The 25418-nt window shown below is 38.5% G+C and overlaps 1 protein-coding gene across 4 annotated transcripts in view; it reads right to left on the bottom strand.

Annotated features, from left to right (window-relative positions):
- Positions 1–25418, bottom strand: part of AMMECR1 (AMMECR nuclear protein 1) — a 95565-nt gene that overhangs the window by 21677 nt on the left and 48470 nt on the right. For 3 of the 4 annotated variants that reach the window (XR_014852208.1, XM_085060361.1, XM_085060359.1), the window contains one exon: positions 16321–16431. Coding sequence is in view for 3 of the 4 variants with exons in the window: in XM_085060361.1 (XP_084916487.1) it covers positions 16321–16431 (111 nt within the window). In the remaining variant the exon portion in view is untranslated. Of the gene's footprint in view, positions 1–7127; positions 15375–15810; positions 15915–16320; positions 16432–25418 lie in introns of those variants that run through there. The other variant, XM_085060358.1, reaches the window with a different exon arrangement.

Raw genomic sequence — 25418 nt, 5'->3', positions numbered from 1 at the left:
TTACATTTGGGAGACAGAAAGGGAAAGAACAACATTTATACTTCCTGCACATTATGTTGCTAAGTGGCAGTCATAGGGCAAAAAAAGAAATACATCTCTCAAGTTCTCAGCTGATTTTATCAGCACAGTGCAGCAGGTAACAGCAATGGCATTCCAGGTGGACAAATAAAATACTGATCTGGCATTTTCACTCTTGAATCTTTTTTTTTTTTTTTTTACTCCACAGAAGTGAAGTATGCCAGAAAGTCTCTCTTCTCCCAGTCTGTCTGAAATCACACATGTAACGTAACAGGAAGAAGGAATATCTGGCTACTCTATTTTAGACAGTTATTTTAGCTTTGAGAAGAATACCATTCCTCTGAAAGACAAATCAGAGCATGTGCATAAATTAAGCATTTAGAAAAGCTCATCAGAAAAAGCAACCTACGTTGGCTACATAAGACAATTAAGTGTCTATTTTAGACAGCCAGAGGTTCCTAACATAAGCTGTCTGTATGTTCTCCTTATTTAATGGCTTCAATTATATTAAGAGTATTTTTATGTGCACACATGTATTGTGCAAACCATACCCACAATTAAAACATCAAATCATACTGGTATTGCTGATAAAAGTTCTGGGCCCTTGTTTTTCCACAAAAAAGTTCACCAGCTGTTTAAATCAAAAGAAGTGTTTACAGAATACTTAATAGAGGTACTTAAAATTTCCAGACAAATCCTTACTTAACCTTTAATTTCTTCCTCTGGCTACATGGTACAGATGCATTTCACAGCACACACATGAAGGATGACACAGTCTGAGATGCTGCTCAGGGACTCTGCAGACACTGAGAGGACCTGCTAAGACACAGAGCTCGTGTGCATCTGCCCAGTGACCACAGGCTGAAACTCCTGGGGGTTTAACTACCTACTGCTGGTTTTTCAACTGGGTCTGTCAGCCTTGTGTACCTAGCAGATGAAAGCCCAAACTCCTCACTGACTCACCATGACAAAAGCTCTTTTAAGAAAAGAAAGCTCATAAGCACGAAGCTGTAAAAGCCAACACTCCCATAAATCCAGGGCGTTTTAGCAGAAAGAGACAAAGATGTTTTTTCTACTGCTTAAAAATTAACCAGAAAAAGATTCTATCACATTTGATTCTTACAAATACACCTAGTTCATCATTATGCCACAATGCTGTTACGCTGTGTGGACACAATACCTGAAATTAATTTCTCTTTCCTTCTGCCATGAGGTATCCAGGAAACAACAAAGGTTTGTATGGAGAGGTTCTTAAAGTTTAGGAGAACTCTGTATATGTGCTGTTACGGACTTCAAGTGGAAAAGTATGGTCACAGAAGTCAGAGCTCCTGCAACCTGCTCCCATCGAAAAGTTCAGTTAAAACTTAAAAGATACACAAAGTAAAACTGTAGGTTCCTGGTTACGTTAATAAGAGTCAAGGTTCTATGGCTTCAACTTCCTTACTGTTTCCTGAAACCAGAACTCTTACATTCTTTTTTGCTCCTGTAGCTCTAAAGGACTTACTTGGCCTTTTGAAAGGTCAAGTAAGGTAAAGACTCTCCATTTTTCTCACAGTTTCAGTCTTGCAGGACACGGGGCTATCATTTTGCATTACTATATAATATACCAAATTACACCAGAAAAAAATTAAAATCCTGGACTATGCTAACTTCAAGATGCAGCAGAGCTTCAGCAACAGTTCAGAGGTACACCCTGACACAGATATGCTCAACTCAAAATCTTGCCATCACCCAGGGCAGAGGCAAACCACAGCCCAAAGTGAGCAGCTACAGTGCATTTGCCCAGCTGCAGGTGCAGAGCTGTAACTGCTCGTTCCATACACTCCATACTGAGGCAGTTTGGAACATCCACTGCCCCACAGCTGCCTGCACTGGGAATTGCTCAGCATGGATCCTGAACAACATCTTCTGACTACAAGGGAACATCAGGTCAGCAGATGTATGCAAGAGTTCCTTCAAAGGGGGCAGCTTCTTTCCTGCCTTTTCCTGTATTGTCCCTCACCGTCCCTGCATCAATCATCCTGCCGGGATAAATGACAATGGAATTCAAAAAGGCGCGACAGCTTGTGTCATAAACATTCAGGACGCTGAAAGGTGTCAATTGCCACGGAAATGTCCTGCTTTGCTACATAAAAACCGAACCCACAACACTTAGAACAATCTCCTAACATAACACAGTAAGCATGTCACAGTGATTTCAGATGCTTGTTTAAAAACTGAGTAACAAAACTGACCAGGGTTTGGTGTGTAGGTTTCTGTTTGGTGAACACATGATAACAGACTAGTCAGAAAACTCTAATTGAGCTCCAACTGGACTAAATTATAATGTCACTAAAAGGCTCTCCAGCAGATGGCAAAGTTTAGATAATTAACAAAAATGAACTGCTCAATTACTCTTAGAACCACACAGCTTGAACAACATTAACCAACCAAATCCCTAGAAACACAAAATCTCTAGAATTCTTTACCTCTCTAGCACATCTCTCAATATTGACCTACGGTCATTATTCTACCCCAAAACAGATACTGAAGTCAAGACAAAAATCTTTAAGGCCACATAATCACTGAATTTAACTCATTTAGGCAATTCAGAAAACACTGCTCTCCCTCTAAAGCTACATGCAAGTCATAATTTTATAGAAGAACAAATAAATGACGTATTTTTATTTATTACAAAGTTTGAAAGGATCTCTTAAGTACATACAGAAAAATGTTCCTAAATGTCTCAGCAATGCAGTTATATATAAATACATTGAGATAATTTAAAAATTTACATCTTCAATTTCCTGCAGCTTGTAAAAAGGGGGTCTTTTAAAATTATGCTGCTGAGAGTACTTAATTTTCTCAACATTTTTTGTCACCAGAAACACTGTAAACTGTATTTTTATATAGAAATATGATATAGTTGAATTTTTATTGGCCCAGTTTCAGTACTGTTTGCCACAAACACTGAAATTGTGTTTTTTGATTAGGTCTTTGAAACCACAGTGATGGACAAATTAAATATATATAATCAGGTTAAACATCAGGAAAGCAAAAGGCATGTTGGTTTTTGCAGTAAATTGATTAAGAAGGACAAATATCACAGAATCATGGAATAGCAGTTTTGTTTGGAAGGGACCCTAAAGATCATTTCATTCCAATCCCCTGCTGTGGGCAGGTACACCTTCCACTAGACCAGGCTGCTCAACCATATTTGCTTACCTGAGGTATTGCAGTAAATGTTTCATAGAAAAGGATTAAGACAAGAAAATATGCTGAAATATGAAGATACTAGCAAATATAGTCTGAGAAATGAAAGGTGACAGAATCCAGTCTTAAAATTCTTCAACAATTAAACTGAGAACAGCCCAAGGTCCACACTGCCTTACAGACTGGAATATGACCACTCAAAATACAGGATAATATCCTGGCTTGTTTCCCAAGACACGTTTCATCAATACCACAACTCAACTTGGATGATGTTTAAACCACCTGGTTTTTAGCTAAGTGCAATCTCTTACGCATCCTGTGAGTACATCTGCAAAGAGATGCAGATCTGAGTGCTGTCAGTGTAGAGGATGGTATATGAGCTCATAGCATCTTACTAATTCTCAGTGTTTTTATAAATATAGTAAAAGACAGGCACAAGATGAATCCCTTGTGGCACATCACATGTAACAAGACCTCAAGGGAAGAAATGGTCCCTCCTTATTTCATGAGTTTTGGTTTCTAGGCACGTGCTCCCTCTGTCATGAAACTATTCTAGAATGCAGCCATCAGAACTGCTGCATCAACAGAACTTAATTCCTATTTAAGGCAACAAAAAAGGCTTAGCATTTTTTCTGTTCATTTTGTATGTGTGCAGGTTTTTATTTCATACATGAATCTCATTAACAGATCAAGCCGTGATTGTTCATTACCTCTACAAATCCCCAATTAAAAAGTAGTTTGTTTTAGATACATAAACACATTCTATGTATCTGGAAGCTTTGCTTCCTGCATTTCCTTCCTTTTATCTTCCACACACAAAGAAGTTGTCTGTAAGCCATCTTCTTATTCTCCTTTTAGCAACTCTGCCACTTCTCTCTTGCTCACGAGCGCGGGTCACGATTTCATCCTTTTATTCCTTCCAGATTCCTGTCACAATTCTGTCTACTTGGGGTGGCACATTCTGTGCCACCTGCAACCCACTCAACTTACAGAAGTGCCTGGAAGGGGCATTCACAAATCACTCTTATCTAAGGTCAAGATGCCCAAGCAACAGAACCTTTGCAAGCTCAGCGAAACAGTACATTCAGTTCCAAGTCTGCCAGCTGTCACTCTGTGTATGTTTTTCACTCTAAACCAGGTTTTGAGTAGCAAGTAAAAACAGCTGAGTGGAATGAAAAGGAAGGTCTGAAATGAAGAAAAGGCAAAAGGTCCAGATTAGGCTACATCTGTCTGTAGCCTCAAAAAACTGTAACTCAAGTATTCAAGGAATGCATTTAAATCAACAGGATTACATACATTTGAAAAGTCTGCTTATGAATTAAATATTTTAAATCACATCTTCATAGAGAAACTACAGGCCAAATTCTTCTGCCTTTGAAGGTAGTAGGAGTTTTGCCATTCACTACAGTGAAGCCTAAACCAGGAAAGAACTGTTCTATCCATGTGTCTATTCAGCTTTTAACTGAATAACGAACATCTTGCATTGCTACATATGTTTAACTGAGGGAATTCTACCAAGAACAACTGAAGCCAAACTATTCAATGTTAAATGAGGATACAGCATGGACACATACAAAAAATTGCTTTAGTCATAATCATACCATTAGAGATACAATTCAACACATCTATCTAAAGTGTTCAATATTTAAATAGAAATAGATTTCATCACCTTTCTAAAAAGCAACTCAAGAAATGTTTCACCTCCTGAATGTCAGGAATGTTTTAATCAAACACAGTCTTGTGAAATCATATGTAACAGCTCTTGGAAATTTACATTTTTGGGTGAAAAAAAGAAAAAGATCATGCATTGCAGACTTCAACAAACCTGAAGGGGGTTTCCTGAGCACTAAACCAGAAAGTCACCCTTTCAGTAATTGAAAAAGCCGAGCACACAAAGAGGGGTGGCTCTGGCGAATGAGGCTGCATGCGGTGCAGAGACCTCCACAGACAAAGCACAGCTGCTGCTCTTTGCAATGAGGGATTAGCAGTCTAGGTCAAAGGAAAAAAGCCTCTCTGTAGCTAAGTGAGCAAACTGCAGAATGCATCCTCAGCACAGATGAGAAAGGGCCAGATAACCAGCTTGCAAATTGTGCAGAAGCTTCTGGGAACAGAAACAAAACCAGCATCAATTTCTTGACAGAGCATGTAAAATATATTTGGTGAAAAGCAGTGATGCCCTGCTGTAGAACTGAGGTTACAATGACCTCTCAATTACTTTAAAATTACATCTCTCCTTTCCCTTCTTTGTGTTCACTTATATAACAAGTACTTTTTCTTCATGGCAAAATGAACACATTACCTGTAGGGCTTTTACAACAGCACCTGGAAGTAATTGGCCTAGAGGTACACAAGCAGGTCTTTTAACTCTAATTCTGTAAGAACTGAAGCTGTTAAATGCATACACATATACACACAGAACATTTTTCTTACATACAGACATTTATGTCTTTCAACTTTCGTACAATTGAGTCATATTATATTTTGACTTTACATTGAAACCTCAGTTAAATGGGATATATGCCAATATTTGAAGAAAATAATAGCTTTATCTTTTATTACATAATATATTTTTATTCTACATCATTCACTTTAGCAACACTAAATGAAAGAAATGAAGAATCTCTTGAAGTAAGAAATACTGTTTGAATGTACCAGTGTGAGTATATTTCTAACCTGGCTTTTATTTATCAATAAAGCACTGAAAACATAATTCACAATTAGGCTGGTATCTAAAGTAGCAAATTAATTGCATATTACAAGAAGCTTGACACCTATTTCAGTTTGTGGCATTATAGAAGTCACCAAAATTACTGGAACTAGAAGTATCAGAAGATTGCACTGTTCAAAAAAACCCAGGAGCTTTTTTTCTTTTCCCCTGTCAAATCAAAACTAAGGGAATTTTAATGAACTGAAAAATGCAGTAAAAATAAGTCACCTTTCCTCGCTGGTAAAAGTTTGCAATACATGATTTCATATACTGACTGATGCAACTGCTAGTAATTCCCATTATCACAAAGGGCCCTTTCAATGAAGCTAGGGTTGCAGCTTCTGACAGATGGGAAGTTCCCAGGAGCTGTGCCCAGGCTCAGCAGAACACTTCTTAATATCTGGACCAGTTCCCCCAAGTTCTTGTGGGAGTTATTTATACACTGTACTTCTCCAACCTGAGAGACTGCTTGCCTGACAACTGACCCTTTAATGCAAGTAATCTGCACTAAGAAATAAAGATTATACCATTGCATTGGAACAGGAAGCCTAAATTTAAGCATGTGAGCTGACACTTTGTAGCCTACGTATTATATTTAAGAAGCAGGCACATGTCACCATTCCCCCACGGAGAAAATCCTTGCTTGAAGAACTGAGTGTTGCCAGTCCTACGGAAATTTGTACTGATGCCCAAAAAAAAAGCTCTTCTCCACTGTGGTCAAAAGCTATTCTCTACATGTAAATAACAGCTATATTTGGAAAAGTTTTAAATAAAAGTTTGAAAAACTCACATAAAAGCAGGAATCTTTGAGATTAGAAGTATTTTTTGGTTGTACAACAAATATTCATAAGTAATGGTTTATAACATACTTTCACAGCAGTAGATGCTTTGTAAACTGCATCAATACACAGTTATTTACAGAGCTAAAAAAAAAAATCAAAGTACATTCAGTTTCTTTTTCTAAAATAAAGACTATCACAAATATACACTTGTTTACAGTGTATATAGCACTCCATACATTTTTCTAAGACGTACAGTTGAAAATGGCAGAGTCTGAAAAGTGCATCAGCAATTCAAAGGAAAGGGACACACATGGAGTGCTTCTGTCCCTAATATTATACTTTTAAATTAATGTTAGAAAAAAAAACCTGGTTATTTTCAGGTCAGTATATTTTCCCCCCTGCAATGCAGCAGGTAAACTGGAGTAAAACTCCAGTCATCTGTAAATGATTAAGCTCAAGACAGTCTTTCAAGACTTTCCTGTGTGTTGCTTCTCCCTCGCCACTCTGAGGTCACTTGCTCACAAATACACACATGATATGAGTTGAAATAGTGCAGAGTGCTTGGGCCTGGAAGACTTTAGGACTACCACAGAAGCGTGCTTATCTTTAGATGTCTTCCGACATTCTTCAGCATTTTATACGACTGCCAATGTTCCAGCAGTGGATAGGCTATTTCTTCTTCCAAGAGCTTTTCTACCATCTTAACTGCACAGCTCTTGTAAAGGACACAACTTCTCTCTTCCTGGTGTCAACAGGAACCAATTTTATAAACAGGTATCTGTCAGTAGTATTTAAAAATACCAGAAAACTCTGTTACAGTTCACAAGAGCATTTTAACTCTCACGACTCTGATCTATGGAAAATGGTAAAAAACAAATTCAAAAGCTTCAACACCTTTGTGTTAAAGTGAACAGAGATAACAAGGGCTTTTGGAGCCCAGTTCCCCACACCCAGTTTGTGCTATTTCTTCTTTATAGTCTTAAAAGGAAGCATCAGAAAACACCTAAATGGAGGAGGTGCTGACAGACTGAAAACTTTAATTGAGACTCCTTTCCCACAGTGCCTCCCACACAAAGCTGCAGAGTTTAAAGATTCTAACAGCTTATAAGCATGAGACAATTCTTTTTCCTGTGACCTTGCTTAATCTCTGCTAAGTGGTATTAAAACATCAGATTTCAGTAAAAATTAGTTCCTTGACCCAAATAATACTTCTGCTGGGCAAGGTATCTAATATACCACAGCTGCACCTCAATTCCCAGAGTCTTACTTAGGATGTCTCCTATTAAGCACATGTAAGCACTGGCCAGTCTGTGTAGTGGGATGTTTTAACTGCCCTCACAAGAAAGTTGTGGAAAACATCCCTCACTCTATATTAAAAATTAACACCTACTGCTAAGCTGAGAACAGCCAGAGAGACACATGTCCCCAGCAGCAGGTAACTTCTATGCCAACCTTTTCCATTCTGTCCCGTTTCCAAACGGAAAAATCCTTTCTTTATAATGTGAGTGCTCTGAGACACACTTCACCTGTGCCTCTGTCTGCTGTGAGCACAGCCGTATCTTGTGCTCTGCAGCACCAGCCCATAACTCAGCACATCTTTGTAGTGCTTCAGAAATCAGTAAGTCAGCAAGAGTCTCAAAAGAAAGCAAATACCATCATAAAAGATTTTTAGGCAATGTTTTGATGATGTTCCCCTTAAGACTATCAGACAAGAAGATTAAAACGTTGAATAAAACCCATGGAAGTACCAACAACTACCTGTACTAGTAAAGAAGAGGTTATAGAAATATAGAGCTTTGCTAGGAAAGCCAGGTGGCCAGTTCTCCTGTCTCCACCCTCCCTCCCAGACACTTCTGTCAAGTAATGTTCAAAGACAAATAAAAATCTGACTTAGAACCAAACTAGTGTTTCAACTCAACTAGAACTCTGTCTTTGAACTTAAGGGTGTGCATCATTTTTTTTCGCATAATAGGAGACTGTGTGGGAAGAACACGAAATGCAAGATCATCATGGGAAAGACTAGAGTCACCAATGACATGGCTCCTCCCTCAAACCTGTCTGGAAAGTCTGAGTAACTGCTGGATATCGCCAGTTACTCACATTCAATCAAATTCCTGCAAGAACTGATTTATTCCAAATAACACAAGTTACATCAACTAATGAAAGTTAACTTGCTTGAGCATGTCTTTTTCTAAGCGTGCATTTTATAAGAAGCACATTTTTGAAATTCCCAATTTTTAATGCATGGTTTTTAAAATATGATGAAATAAGTATTTCAAATCTGGCTGGTTCCCTTAGTTACCCCAAATTCTACTGATGAGACCTTAAACTTATTATAGTCTCAGTAAAACCCGCTCTAAACCTCATGAAGCCACTTTACACAGATACAGCAATTTTGTAATGATTTTAATTATAAAATTTATTTTTCCTTGATTTTCAGGTACCTTTCATAAACAGTCAACACACAAAGTAAGTTTACTATACAAAACACAGTAATGCATTCTCCTGTGCCAAAGAATTCATATTCTATAATTCAGTTTTCCCAGCAAAACAGTAAAATGGTTATCAATATTTGATAACCCTGGATCTATTGAAAAAGCTTTGGGAGAGCATAATTATGCTCTCCTCCTTTCATAAAGATAATAATCTAAGGACTGTCCTTCCATTTGTGGCATTTTCCTTTGCTTTCTTTCAAGAAGTGTTGCTAAGGAAACAGACTCTCATCTGCCATTAGGTCCAAGGGTCTAGCAAGGTTTTTCTCAGGAACAACAGACCAACAATTACAAAACCAATATTCTGTTTTGTTTGGTTTTAAATGAAGAAAAAAGTCAAGGCAGAATTGTTACATTTCCAACACACACAATATGCAAAGCCCATATATTTCCAAGGGCATACTCCTCTTTCCTAAACAACAAGATTTTCCTTTCATAACAAAATAAGGAGAAGCATTTAACCCATTATTAAAGCAAAAATTTGGGGTTTTTTTCTCACCTAAAGAGCCAGTACGGTATTTAGCTTTGCTCTTTGAAAAAAAGGTAGCAGACTTCTGTTAAGCAACAGTTCCCTGAAATAATGAGCTGGCACTGTGTGCACAAAATCATTACAGACCTATTTACTGAACTGACTCACACAGAGTAACTAAGCCTGGCTCAATAAATTCAGATTTATATACTTCATTTTGACTTTCTGGTACTGTGGGTTTACACCACAAACCATTTTACTAATAAACATATATTCCACCAGAACAGATCTTAGGATTTACCCAAACTAAAGTGCTTGTTATTTGTAAAGTCAGTGTCTACAAGCAGAGTCAAAGCAACTAGCTTTTATTGGCTTAAATAAAATTTAGAAATATGAACAGCTCCAAGTTTCACTAAAGTCTCATCTGTATACAGATGACATGGCAGGCAAAGCTATGAGCCAGTACAAAATGTCTGTATGTTAAAATAATTTTGCCTCAGTTTCAGCAGAGGTAATAAGTCAATACGTAAAGATCACAGTACTAATACCTTAATTTTATATTTTAACAGAAGCATTTTTGAAAACAAAAAGGAGTTCTAAGATACAATATTATTAATTCCTCTGGAGGTCAACACCAGCATAGATATATAATTCGTAAAGCAAAGTTGAATGCTGAACTGCCATAATACACTTCAGCCCAGTTCTGACTCAGAACACATATGTGCTATACATTATATGTGCTCTATACAAATATACATGTGTATAAAATAAAATTAAGTACTTATGTATTTCCAAATGTCTTTCAAACACAGCTTTGGCTCAGACACCTCTTTCTTTTGCTGAGGAATTTTAGTGATTGGGAATTGCTGCAAAATGAAAAGAACAAACCCCTCTCTGCGGCTGCCTGGCAGGTGAGCAGGACCTGCCTTATACTGCTCACTGGGTGTGCCCCTGTCACGGCAACATTATCAACTACCAACCCAAGGGGGCCCAAATTGGCAGAACAGCAGTCCTGCAACCTCTTTAGCACCCTTGAACCTTCCTTAGGCCAGGGAGATCCCACCCTTGGCTGAGGGAAAAGAACTCAGTACATCTTCTTAAGTGTCAGTTTGGCATCCCACTTCCCACCTCCCCCAGGAATGCAGGATGCTCTGAAATCACTCCTACAGAACTCTGTAACTCAGGAAGGGAATATGATGGTGTAACCAAGGGTTGTTTACTCTGGAGATACTTAGCCTGGAGAAGAAGAGGCTCAGGGGAGACCCTACTGCTCCCTACCCGCAAGGAGGCTGTAGCCAGGTGGGGTCAGCCTCTTCTCCCAAACAGCAAGCAATAGAGCAAGAAAAAATGGCCTCAAGCTGCACCACAGGATATTTAGATTGGCTATTGGGAAACATTTCTTCACCAAAAGGGTTGTCAAGCATTGAAATAGGCTGCCCAGGAAAGTGGTGGAGTCCCCAACCCTAGAGGGACTTACAAGCCATGTAGATATGGCATTTGGAGACATGGCTTAGTGGTGGGCTTGGCAGTGCTGAGTTAATTGTTGCACGTGATGATCTTAGAGGTCTTTTCCAATGTAAACAATTCTATGATTCAACGTGAAAGATGAGTACCTGAGGAGTTCCAGCTGCCTGCAGCCTTACTGGTTCAACAAGTTTTGACAGTATGTAGGGCATTTTTATTCTTAAAACTTAGTGGATTTTATAGTTTGAACCCCTCCTAAAAATTTTACACTTCATGACTACAATTTGCTTTTAAGTGGGAGGCAGGAGTTACACACTGCAGACGGTTATTGCCACTGGCTTCTCACATGCTCTGTGGTACACACTGGTTGTCTGTCCACTCAACTAGACACAGAACCATGTTACCACATATGGCCCTAAGCACCTCTTCTCACTTGGAGATCTGTGCCCTCCACCTCAATAAGGCAACCCTGAGAACTCAGAGGCGACCAGCAGACACCTGCTTTTCACAGACATGTACAAATGAAAAGGAAGCTTCCTGACTTTAAAAGCAATATTAAACATAGAAGAGCAGCATAACCCTGGTGAGTTCAGGCTGTCATGAACCTACCCTGCTCTCCGCGCAGTTTAATTTCAAAAGTGATAATGTAAGCTTCATCTCACAATTATCAGGCGATTTTCCACTGGTGCCACCAGTGTATTAACAAAATTTTAAAAAGCCAGCTTTCAGCAGTGGTCTACTATAAGTCAAAGCCAAAAGTAAGACAGCCTGCAAAGTATTATCAGTGGGCAACACAGAAGCAACAATATGCTCTGAAATGTCACATGAAATGTTATTTGCACAAATGAATTCAACCTATGATTTCAGTGAATACTGAACGTCACAGCAACTGTCAGAAACATGTAATTCCCCCAACTCTGCAGTTCAAAAAGTTGCAGGCAGATAGACGAGTATGCTTTGCTCTAAATCAATGGCAATGTCTATTTACATTCATTTACACTGCCTGGTGATAAAGTTGGCACTGACCTGCGGGACTGATTACAGGGTTAGAGTAGTAAACTCAACTGAACACATGAAGGAAGTTGTCCTGTCTGCACAAATACTTATCACTAGTCTTCAGCAAATAAGGCCAACTTTAATATTAATGCGATCAGTCATTACATACTTTTCAATTTTACCCCTTAAATTAGCTTGCCATACTGCTGTCTTACATTTGGACAGTAAACACTGGAACAGGAGGAAAGAGTTAGTGTTTTTCACAGAGACAGTAGGCAATATTGCAGCAACAAGGACTAAGACTCTTGAAAGTGCTGACAGAGCAGTACTTGATGCCAGCAGTAGCCAAATCCTCATATGGAATGTACACCCAAATTCAGTTATGAGAAAGTTGGGTTGCAGGTTTCATTTCCTTCCATCTTGTGCTATTCATCCCAAGCTTCGCTTTGTTTTCTTTTCTTGATCAACCACATCTAGGCTGAGTGTCTGACAGCAGTCCTATTTCCCTCAGGTGGAGTGGTAAGTTGAACACACAACAAAAAGACTGATTACATCATGTAGTCAGAGACAGGCCTATGCTAGTTAAAGGAAGGTGGGTTACATATTATTTTAAAATTTCAACCCAGTTTTCAGCCATTAGGTTAATACACTTAAACCTTGGAGTCCTCCAATTTTTCTTCACTACTTTCTTCTGGGACAGCAGACTCTGTCACGTAACATCTCCCTTCATCTCCCTGTTCTCTACTATTTCCCTCTCCAGATACATATTCTAGCCTTGACAGGCTAAACCAACACAGACGTAAAAATTTATGCACCTATACTTTTAGAACTGGCATAAAATATTACTTCAAATTCTATGAAATAGATTAAAACCCAAAACTAAAATGAACAAATGAAACAATTTTGTTCAGTATCTCGAGAGTGTGAAAGCAGGAGTTTAAAACTTTAGTGCCACATTTTAAGTCTTACTGCTGTACAGAATACAAGAAAAAGTAATTCATCAACCTGTTATGAAATTCTGTGGTAACCTGCTTCCAAGTTCAGAGTATTTTCTTGAAGGAGCTGTAAAACATAAGGTATTTTTCATAATCTGGACTGGTTTATTTTTATGCATTCAGATGGGATATTCAATTAACACATTCAGTCTAAAGGACTATTCTGCCCATGGTAAAATTTCTTCATTCTAAAATGCAACATTCAACACTGTAAAACATTTGGACATGGTTTACCTCCTAGTAAAAGGAAATCAAAATCACCAAGTCTGAATCTCTCTCTTCATAAAGTTCTGCAGAAAAATTTAGTAATACACAACCTTTCCCCTGTCTTTCCCTGATAAAACTGCAGAGAAAATTGAATTTAACATGTAGATTTTATTAGGAACACAGTAATAGCTTTTTAAACTATGGGTATTCTCATCCCTCCTCACAACTTAGGCAGATGCATCCAATTAATGATGACTCATTCCACATAAATTTCCTGTTTAGAACATACTGGCAATATCAGCATGACAACCTACAGAGCTCAAAATGGTCACAGATCACCACCATTTTTGTTTACAGACCTGAATAAGTGTAGGGTGGGGTGTCCAAAGAAAGAAATTGCTCACTTCAGGTTCCTAGATGAACTATCATTCTGCTACTTCAAAGGAACTACACTACTGTATGCAGCTAGAGAGGTGTATGCTACACATTGGATACAATATACAGCCAGAGATCACCACTAGAAACAAAGAAATTGATTTATTGTGATCCTAAGGACTTCTCTGCATATTTGCAATGAAATTATGTGTGAAGGGAATCACGGATATTTTGATTGCTAAGCACCAGGGCATTTAAGAAGGACTGATCTTTTGTACCATTTTCCTGACTAAAAGCTGAGCCACAATTCCACAGAAGGTGCTGAAAAGGATAAGAATGAAGTAGACAAACAATCTGGTTCTGTTTATCCACACTGTATCTTCAAAATAACTGAAGCAGTCTGCAGAATATCTGACTATATCCTCCAGCTGTGGTCAAGTTCTACTTTCTAAAGTAGAGCCCATTCTCATTCTACCTACTTTGGTAATTTCTGCCTTCCCTGAAGTTTCTGCCTTTCAGGAATTGTCACATCTTCTGCAGGAGCCTATTGCCCACATCCTGCTGGAGCAAGCTATAATGTCCTAGTTTCTGATCCCTCCTAGGGAGGCCTGTCAAGCTCCAAACTCTGAAAGCTCATGGACATTTCAAAGGTGCTTCCTTTATTCCTCAAATGCTCTCCTCTGGAAGCCCCATACTTGAAAAGACTGACCTGAAGAAGGAAATTGATCACAGGTAACCCCTTCTTTCATTTTTTTATATAATGAGTGATAGAAGGGAACACCTTTTTTGTACATTCTGATATGAACTTTACATTTCAGTGGTCATATTTGAAGTTTGGTTGTTATTTTAAAAAAACAAACTGGAAACATTTTAGGTACCCTAAACATAAAAAAGATTTACCATAAAAGATAATAAAATCCAATATGCCACTAAAAGTTATATTTCATTTTAAAACAACTTATGTGCTCATGAAGATTTTTTTAAAAAATAGGTTGGCATATAGTTCCATTTTCCTCATCTTGAAAATTACTGAACTATCCATCCTCTGAACAGCCTTGTATAAAGTTCCACAGCGTGTGGCCATCCTGTAAATACCGCATGGAAATTATTTCAGTTCCCTTTATTTTCATCACTTTTCATGTATTTTGACTTCAGCTTTCAGAGTTAGAATGCAGTGACAGGAATCTTATAACCAGTTTTAAAAGTGTTTAAGAGTACAGCCCTGTCTTGATTTGTGAGAATGGAAAAATCTACAAGGAACAAAAACTATTTTCTTGAGCTATCACCTCATTCCTAGCCTTAGGGGGATATATTCTGTACAAGCTCATTGCTCTTGATCAGGCACTGTAAAGCATACACCTAAAATGAAACACTCTCCAGTGCAGGGGGCAAGTTGTTTTTCATTCAGTCTGGCTTGCTAATGGTTAAGATTTTAAGCCTTGTTAACCCTCAACAAAGAAATTGCTTTGAATTTTATTAAAAGCTTCTTCTCATTGACCATTTTGAATGCTGAGGTTTTAAAGGACACAAGCAGAAACATTCCAGAGCACATAATAAATAAATTGAACACAAAGGTAAGTAGGTCTTTCGGAAGTCTGTAAGGACTCCAGGAGATGAGCAGTTGATCATCTTCAAGCTGAGCAGAGAAGCATGAAATGAACTTCAGGTTGCAACTAACTGGGGAGACATGTAAGAAAGAACATGTCCCATTTTAATATTACTTAATGCCAGGGTGGACAAAGAATTTTAACTGCAAAGAGGAAGATCCTGTAATGGAGGAAAGCCTCAAATCTAAAGTGATCTGGAAGCACTAATTATTTTAAGTGATGACAATTTTAGAGATCTAAACATGCCAGAATGCAGCTTCTATTTTAGAGCACAATAAAGTCTATTGTAACTGAGAGGACCAAAATTCCATTGATTCTTTAGAGAATAAACTTAAGAAAATTCTTAGAAAAAACAAGTAGAAAGCTTGCTACTAGCTCTAGTGATAAACTTATTAGTTTTCACTCTATGCAAAGGAAATGGAACAATATTAAGGTGAATGAATTTAGGTGTAGATCAAAACATGAAGGATTATGCTGCCAGGGAGTGAAGGATTATCATCACTTACCTCCCTCATCCAGAAGCTTCCCACTCAGGGGCTGAGATGTATCTGAAGAGTAACATGTAATGGAAATTTGTAGCATTAAATTAACTGCAGCTGATTGGAAGCACCTGATGGAGAAGAGGTGAGAATACCTGCTGTTTTAGAAGCGTGAATAGGATAATCCCCAAATCTGACTTTCTGGTCTTCTGCCCTGACATTAACTACTAAGGTTAAAATTTGTCTGAACACTGGAAAAATACTGTAATAATCAGTTACAATAAGCTACTGGAGAGTAGTTTCCAGACCAATAAAAAGAGAATAGGCTCAACTTACGTTTTTTAACTGAAAGCATGGCCTCGTGACACCAGTAGTAAATATCCAGGCAATACACTTAGCATCAAAAGGAGACACAGGTTTTCATTGATCCGTACAGTGACACAGCCAAAAAACCCAAAACAAACCAAAGCACACCTATCATCTCCTCAACAGCCTAGTTAAATATGCAAGTCAAGGCTACAGAAAACAAATTCTTACCTAGTAAGTGTGTACTCCCTGAGTCCTGAATGCAGGTTCATGGCAGAAAAAGTACCTATGCATCCACGCAATCGCTTATCTCGACCGATCTTCCACGTTACAAACAGCGGGCTGCGTAAGGGAGGAAAAGAGAGACGTGATCACAGGAGCAATTTTAACAGTTGGTGTGAAATTTCAGCAACAGTGCCCTTCCATTTCAGGCAACAGGGGGCCAAATCTCTAAAATAACTGTATCTGAACAGGCCATAGCAGTTAGAAATGTCCTGTGCAATTCCTTTGACTGTTCCAGAAACATTGTTCATGTGATACAACAGAAAATAAGATTACTGGAATAGTTTAGGGACAGAATGAAACTGCTTGGTAACACATTTGATATGCTCAATGTACCTTACTGTTACCCAATAACCTTCTCCTGTGCATGGGAAAAGCCTCACCTTAGAGATCTGTACGTAAGGAACCCTTCATGGAAGGGAAAAATACCCCTGTCACACTAGCCATCCCTCCTCCTGAACACAAATACTTTGGTCCTTAACACTGCTGGCTAGAAACAGAAATCCTTGGAAGACAACAAAATTTAGGGACACTTTCTAAACTTAAAGAACTACCAGAGGAAAGGATATTTTCTCTGTGAATCCCAAGTTAGCATTTAAAAATCTCAAAATGACCAGACGTGGAGCAAAATCTCTACGTTGAACACGAGCATGACAGTTACAAAGAAATAACTAACAACCAACCAATCCATACACTGAATTATTCAGAAAGACGCAAACCATACCGCTCTTGAGGACCAAACCTTTCCTTGCAGTTCTAGAGCATTGCATCAATCAATACACAAGCAAGAGAAAACTACACTAACCTGAATTTCTCAGGGGAATACACATGGGTCTCAGATACCAGCCCTTACAAAGATTTCTAAGGCTGAGATGAACAGGGATGCTTCAAGAAAAGCATGTAAATTTTTTTCCCCCAAAGGTGACAAATCAAAGTGCATTATGTAAGTAAGAGTGCATTTTTTTATATGAGCAGATCAGTCACCACACAACTGCACAGTGTAGCAGAGATGGGAACTGTACTGGGGGGTATACACAGGGATGGGTGCAATTTGGGACTCTCAAGGAATAGCCCATATGCCCTTTCTCCTGCCACACCATTTGCTTTGTCTGGTGTGGCACAAGATACTCATCCTGTGATGGCAGAAGAGGATATGCCTCAGCGTGCAGCACCAACACAGCAGCATACAGTCCTCTCCTAACTTGCTAAAACCTGTTATCACCTGCTGGTACAGCAACTTCCTCCTTACTTGATTGAGCTGGACAAGTTCCCTTCTTTCAATGATGATGAATAAAAGAGGAAGCTGAAGTCATAGTTTTCTTTTGGATTTCCTTGGATTCCTTTTTTAATGCCACCTCACCTCCCTTTTTTCAAGTTGTTTAATAAATACTGAAGAGTATAAAGCCAGAAGAGTGCTTTACCTAACATTTTATTAAATGTGGGTTATTGCACTACTTTCCACTCATATCAACTAGTGGCATTTTGCTACATTTTCAAGAAAGGTATGCCAGTTGCCCTTACTGGTACCAACAAAATTATTAGATTGCAATGGCACTGAAGTTGCTCTCTCCCCTTGTTCAGAAACAAGCATGAATAAGACTCAAACTGGACTTTAGGATTATTCTCTTGACCTTTATCTTTGGATTATGAGATTTATTAGCTGTAATACACTTAGCAGAGGGCTGTAATTCAGGGAAACATATACACATTTACTTTCCTGTCAAAACTGAACTCCTTCTAAGATACGTCATTACTGCTACTTGAAAAGGACAAGAGAAGACCAGAGAACTTCACTGAAAGTCAAATAGTACTGAAACATTCGCATATGCTTTGAAGGTCCTTATCAATGAGTATCAAGAGAAAATGTACAAGTTTTATACATACATTTTTGTACTAGTGGTAGCAGGAGTATAAACATATCGTTCAGACTAAGTTGGGTAAATGAACCACCCAAAGATTTTGGTAGCTGTTATTGCCGTGCAACACAAAATCTGACTAAAGATGTTTTTCCCAACCTTTTAACTTCAGTGTTGCTCCCCAGCAGCCACTTAAGGTACCAAGATGTCTACACGGAAAACATAAGCCTACTGAACAGAATTACTTAATTGCCCTCACAGATGTTTTCAAAGTGTAATATGGACCACAGGTTCAGAACAGTCAGTGACCCAAGCGGATTCTAACTCGTAAGATTCAAGAAACAAGGCTAAAAGAGACCTTCAGGGCTCCTGCTATTGTAAGGAACAATTATATAATTCTGTTCATAAAGGATCCACATTCCACATGTTCTAAGTAGAAATAATGGAGACAAAATCCCCAAAATGAAAAATTTGAAGGTTGCCTCAAAACCTTGCTGAAGTTCAGAACCTCTGGAAACATTCCAATTTCCTGCCAAAATGTTTTCCCAGCCAGCTTGTACCTAGCTATCCTAGTGCCAACATTGTCCTTTAGTTTAAATAGTTCTTTCCCTTCCTGGTTATTATTCCCCACAGTATTTATAGAAATAATTCACATGCCTCTTCAGACTTCACTTTGCTGAGCTGAGAGGGTTGTGCTCATTCAGTTTCCTCTCAAAGGGGACCTTTCCATTCTGACCATCACATCTCTTCTACACAGTTTTTCCCAGTTTAAATTTGCCTTCTTGAACATCCATGTTTAGAACTGCAGACAGAATTACAGAGGTCTTGCACCTGAATTTATGCTTCCATCTCTGAACTAGGAACACTGACTGCTACATTTTAGTACTAACTCTTACAGCCTAATATGAAGTCCAAGCCTTCAGAGAGCATTTTTAGTGTTACACTAAACAAAGACCACAGAAAACCTGCTCACAGAAGCTAGACAAGCTATGGAAAGAAAAGAGTGTTTTCTTACTAGTGATGTTATTTTGCTTTTTATTGGCATCCTTGGTTTCAGGTGCCAGCCTGTCTTCCTCAAGCCTGCAATTCTTTTCTTGTGTTTTAAAGCCAATAACTCAGACTTGGTATCTGACATAACTACAAATCTAAAGCTAAAACACCAAACGCCACAGATATTGATGTCAAAAGCAGCTAAATAAATTGGTTCATTTTCAACTTGCAAACAGTTTCTTTTTCATCTGTTACCTGTTTTTCTTAAAACAAGGGTGTTTTGAGCAACACATTGTTCGACCTAAAAATCTTAAATAAAATGCAGAGAAGATGGCAGATGCTTGGAGTCCTTGTTATCCAATGATGTATAGCAAAGATATGCATGGCATGCTTGAGATCAGTCTTCTTTTTGCCTAAGGAAGTTTGAAGCCCCACATGCCACAAGAATCAAAGAGCATACTGGGTAGAGTGCTCTCACCTTTCTGCCTGGTTCCCTCTTGATGTAGTCAGAAAGCTGCAGATGCTGTCATTGTTTGTTAGTTTAAAAAAAAAAAAAACATTCATGAAACCAGACTTTGCACTTTCCCAGGAGGTGCTCTAATAATCTGCTTCAAGCACCTCTCTTACTCAACTTAGGATGAAGAATAAAAGCAGAACAGCTCCAAGCTTGGGAATGAGCTCTCTTGAACCAATAGACTCCAAAATTTATTTGTTCAGTTTCTCTTTGTGGTGTCAAGAACCCTAATATATGCTGCCGACAGTGTTAAACAGGAGTGCTGCAGAGCACCCCCAAGTATCAGTAGCAGAAAGATGGTAGAAGATATTTCAAACCATACAGGAACAGAAGAAAAGACCAAATCCAGACCCTCTGAAGCTCCTGTAAACATGACAATTCTTCTTCTTTCATAAGGGTCTACATTTTGATTTCTTTTGTTTGAGAGCCACACACTGAAAAAGTATTTCCATCTAAAACTATTTACAGGTGCCACAGCAAATTCACTAGCAACCTGAGGACTATAAACTCACCATCCAGCCATGGTGTAATTTACTATTTATCAAAAAGTCTTGCCCAGCTCTAATCTAAATAGCTGGAACTGTTTCAGTTATTTGCTATTGAGGATGTCAGGCACAGCTCCATGAAAACCAGCTGATCATGTATATTGTTTTTTCCTTTCCATTGCAAAACTGAATTAGAGATTCCACTGCAACACAGTAAGAGTTTAAACTGATAGTGCTTCCTTATAGCCACAGTCTTCCACATCCATCAAAAGGGGCATACCTACATAGTCTGCCTCCTTGCCAGACTCTGAAATATATGCATGTATCCAACACCTTAAACACTGACCTTAAAGGCAAACCAGAAAATGTGGCTGAAGCCCTGATCACCTGATCAGTGCTGCCCATGTCACACTCCAGCTACTATTACACCATTTTCATTAATGAAAAAACTAGGACAGCCCTGTACTTTATTTGATCATTACTCTGTTACAACTCGTGGAGAATTGAAACAATTCACATGCAGGCCACAATGTATAAACCTATCTGAACATTGAAAGCAAGTATCAGAATAGTCTCTGATACATCATGTTTAAGAAGTGTGCTTAGGGCACTGGTTTTACAACCAAAATCGCCTAAGCCAATTACTGACCTGTTGCTATACGTTACTGAAAATATTTAGACTGAAAGCAGAAGTCTGCAAGCTATTTTAGCAATCAGTCAGCTATCACAGTTAAGAGTCATCATGCCAATAACTTACACTGACATCATGCAGAATGCACTGTTAAAAATACCTTCTTTCAATATAAAGCAGCACTGGATACAAGCTGCCTCTTATTTACCAAAAAAGTGAAGGGATTCTTTAAGTTGGGGTGTGGGAGAGAAAGCAAGAACTATGAATAAATTGGTCTTGTCCTGGTACCACCACCAGTATGAAAAGCTTCTCTTTTTTGTTATGGATATGGAGGAAAAGGAAGGCAGGGGGAAGGTGAGAAGAACAGTAGAAAGGATATCAGTGAAGAATATTTCTCTACTTTTGTAAAAGATGAGTGAAAAATGTTTTTGTTTAATTTGAAGATTTCCAAGTAATAAAACCTTGGAGGACATTGAAGTGAAAAGGATCAAACTTGAACTGGAAGGAAAAATCATATTTAGAATGACATTTTAATTATAGTTATTTAACCACTACCTTTTATAACCACAGAAGGTAAGAAAGTCTCTACAGCCCCAATGTCACTTGATACCCAGAGCTCTAGGATCTGACACTCAGAAAAGCTGCACACTCATACCTTTGTAAGACCAGAGTGCTTCCTTCCCCTTCGGCTCAGAGGATCTCAGAGGTCTCACACGCCCAGGAAGCACTCGGAACAAGCAAAGTGGCACTGCCAGCATTTTCCTTTTTCTTTCACACAAGTGAACGAGCCACTGCTCCCCAGTTCCAGAAGTTTTAAGATTTGTATTTTTTAACATAAAGCTTACTCTGTTTCATTTGTGATCATGCTACACCTTCTAATAACACTAAACCTCCACATAATCCTGTTTCAAATTAGAAGCATCTGAAGGAAAAGGAATTCAAATTTGTCACTGGAACAGCCTGCTGTGACCCCTCGCAGGTGCAGTGCCAGCCCTGTCCAGGAGCACAGAGAGCAGCCTCCCTTCTACAACTGATGCACTCAACTCCAGCACTCTCCAGGCTGGGGCATTTCCAGCTGTCACAATGCCATGAGCTAACTCTCATTACTGAATACAAGAGAACACAGCTCAGGAGTGAAGGTGGCAGCACACACCCCCCAGTAGTTTTATCAAGGGCACCTGCACAGACCTCTGAGGCACGGGAACAGGGCAGGTTATGTTGGAAGTACCTGGTTTGTGACAAAAGAGGAAACTTGATGGATAAAACTATAGAGCTGGTCCACAACCACAAAAAAGTCTGGTGAGTGTCTTTCTCAAACAGTCATCATACAAGCACACAAATGTAGGACAAGGACATATTACCATTTTACCAGATATACTACAGGAAAAGTCTGGTAAGACACAAGAAAGTCAAGACAGGGGTTGATGAATGTCCAAACGTGAATAAGGGAGAACAGCAATAGCCCTCCATCCAGATTTATAGAGACAGGATTTGGTAAATGTAGACAATTAATACATAAAGTTTTCCAGAAGCCAAGAGAAGTGAGAAAAGGAAGAAGTCAGTAGCTTCTCACAGGAGCTCAAAGCTCCTTCCTCAAAGGAAAAGGGCACAAGTTTGTAAAAGACTGACAATCACAGCAATACATCCACTTGGAAAAACAGGATAAGACAGACAGAAAAACAGCAAAGCACAAGAAGAGGCACAACAAAGAATCAATTTTCAACATATGAATATAAATACATATAAAGGGAAACCTCCCCACTCTTCTCATATCATTTATGAAAAGAGAAAGACAAGGAAATTGTCGGCCAGCTACTTAACTCAGAGACTTAGGGGAACATCTGGCAACAGAAGGTGCTAAGAAACCCACACTGTAAGATGTTCAGTTAAAGGAAACCCTAATGGTAAGAACCACGAGTTGGGATTGACTGTCTGGGAGGACGTACAGCTGCCATCACCAGTGTATGCCCGAAGGTGTTCAAAAACAGTCCACTGTCAGGAATGCTGTAAATATATTCGATTCCATCCTTTAACAAGAGAAAAGATTAAATGGCCTCCTAACGTTCACTGCAGACTCCTTTTCTGATTTGTATGGTGCAAGGTAACAGAACAAAGGGACAATTCACACATGAAACTGTGTGTTCAACTGTGTGAAAGAACTGTCATTACAAACACACGTGGTCAAAACAAGAGAAAACAAACTCTAAAAATACTACATTCATATTATACTTCTGTATGTTTCCTTGTAGTAGCAGTATTACAGAACTGAGTAGAGAGAGATGTAATACTAATCATATTTTAAGGATCAGAAAACATTATTTATAGCTTCAAAACAGAAGACTGAGTAGCTTCCTCGAGGTTCAAGGTGCTCTTCAACATTTTCTGAATCCAGAATAGAAACCAGTTTCTTCATCTAAAGTTCAAAGTAGATTCTGAAGTGAAAATTCAGAGAAGCCCATACATTTTAGTTTTCCTGCTCTGAAAGCCAATATAAAGCATCTTTTGGGCCAGTTGCAAACAGAAAGTTTTTTTCACTAGAGTGCCACTTAACACATATTTTGATGTTAGTTGTTAGCAGCACAACTTGCTTGACTAGTTTTACACAATAAAAAAATTAGCTACTGAGTGAAGTCTCAAATCCATTCCCCTGGCTGTGTCCAATTACTTATACATAAGAAACCTCAACTTTCTAGGACAATGACATCATCCTGCTAAATCCATAAAGAGTGGAGCATGTCAAGTATAGATTTACCCAAACAGAAGGAAGTTTATTCTGTGATAACATTCTTCTTCCATGTGGGAAACATGCTGAGCTTCTTTAAAACAGTCTGCATTGCACTACTCCTTCAACACGTTTAGTCAATGAGGAAGGTTCATTCCTGCCAATGCATGGTGATCCAAAGACAATCACAACGTACTGTCTTCAGAAAGCAGAAGCAAGAGCTGCAATTTTTAAATTACTATACAATTACTGAAATGTTATTAATTACTTCTAAGTGTACAGCATATTCTTTCAGTCATTCTCAGGACTAAATGAGCAACTCTTCCAACTACTGTATTTCAGAAATACACATTTAGAGATTGATTTCTTTAGGCATACAAACCACTCAGTATATTCGGTGGTTTTCCTGAAATGAACAGGTGCCCTATAGAGATCAGCCTCAAACCTGAGCTGCTAGGTGTGAATTTGTTAGCAAGTTCTGCTTATCTAAGCAGCTAATCTTAAGGAAGGTCAGAAAGCAGCTACTATTTTAAGAATATCTAGTTTAAACATGAGTATAATCAGGGTTAAAAATAAAAGGACTGCTGCCTGGTAGGTCATTTTCTAAAGTGAACCTACAACACCTTAATTAAAGTCGCATTCAAAACTAATTTTAAAAATGGACATAAATTCACAATTACAACCAGAGTATGTGTCTGTTCCTTCAGCTGCAGCATCAGAACTGCTATTCTTGTGCACTGTATTACAAGAACTCGGGCAATATAGGCAGCATTCCAGAAAAGAGAAGGTACAAGTAACAATTTATAAGGTGATAACAAGAAATTTTAGGTATGCCCAGACCAGATGCTCAGTCAGACGTGACCAACAAAAGATCGAAACAAATTGCAAAAGTCATTATTTTGCACCTTCTCCCTTTAACTCCCAAAAGACAATGCCTCAAGTTCATGAAACAAATTGAGTTTCTATGACATATGTTCCTAAGTTTGCTGTTCACTTTGCTAAAATAAACATTTACACATAACAAAGCCCAGAATGCCTCAGAAATTGTACACGTTGGTTATGTATAACTTATTTAGCATTGCTAAAACTACATTTGAATGTCTATAGTTCCTCAGACTGCACTTTCAAGAAACAACTTTCCAATCATAACATGTTCCATAGAGATATTTCTCAAGCCAGTACAGGTGACAAGTCAGAGCACTTGGATTTGGAGTGCTACAGGTCACAACACACCTGGAAATTCCTCAGGATGGCGTCTTCCTTACAGGTGAACTAATGACTCAATTCACTGCTCAGAGCTACTGACTAATATTTAGGCCCATGGACCTTGTTTTAAGGCAAAACACTTGAATTTTCCTCTAAAATTAAATGTTTCTTCCCCAAATTCCCAACATTACAACTTCAACTGGGTATAAATTGAGTTTGTACAAGAGACTGATGTGTCACACAGACGAGTATGCACACACTAACCAAGAGGACATACCAGTTCATCAGCTCAGACTGCTTCAAATTACAACACTTCAACAATGTTCCAACAGCAGCTCTTGTCTACCACAAACTCCAAGATTATCAAGCTGTTTTATATATCTCAATCAGCAGGTATCAGGTTTATACATCTAGATAGGTGCTAAATCATTAACTGAAGTAATCTAGAATTGAATATCTTTAGAGCATCAAAGCCTAGGGCTGCACTTTAGTCATCAAAGTAATTTTCATCTCCATGATATTAAGATCAAGTTAAAAGTAACTCTCCCACAGAGATCCTCTGCAGTTAAACCAGAAGTGGTATAGACGTGGCCATGTTGAAGGTTTTTTTTTTTAATTAAAAAAATAAATGAATCAAGTCTTA

This window comes from Lichenostomus cassidix, chromosome 4A, assembly GCF_008360975.1.
Source record: "Lichenostomus cassidix isolate B80296 chromosome 4A, HeHo_3.0, whole genome shotgun sequence".
Lineage (NCBI taxonomy): Eukaryota > Metazoa > Chordata > Aves > Passeriformes > Meliphagidae > Lichenostomus > Lichenostomus cassidix.
Note: the sequence above shows the minus strand (reverse complement) of the source record. Positions and strands in the feature narration are given on the sequence as shown.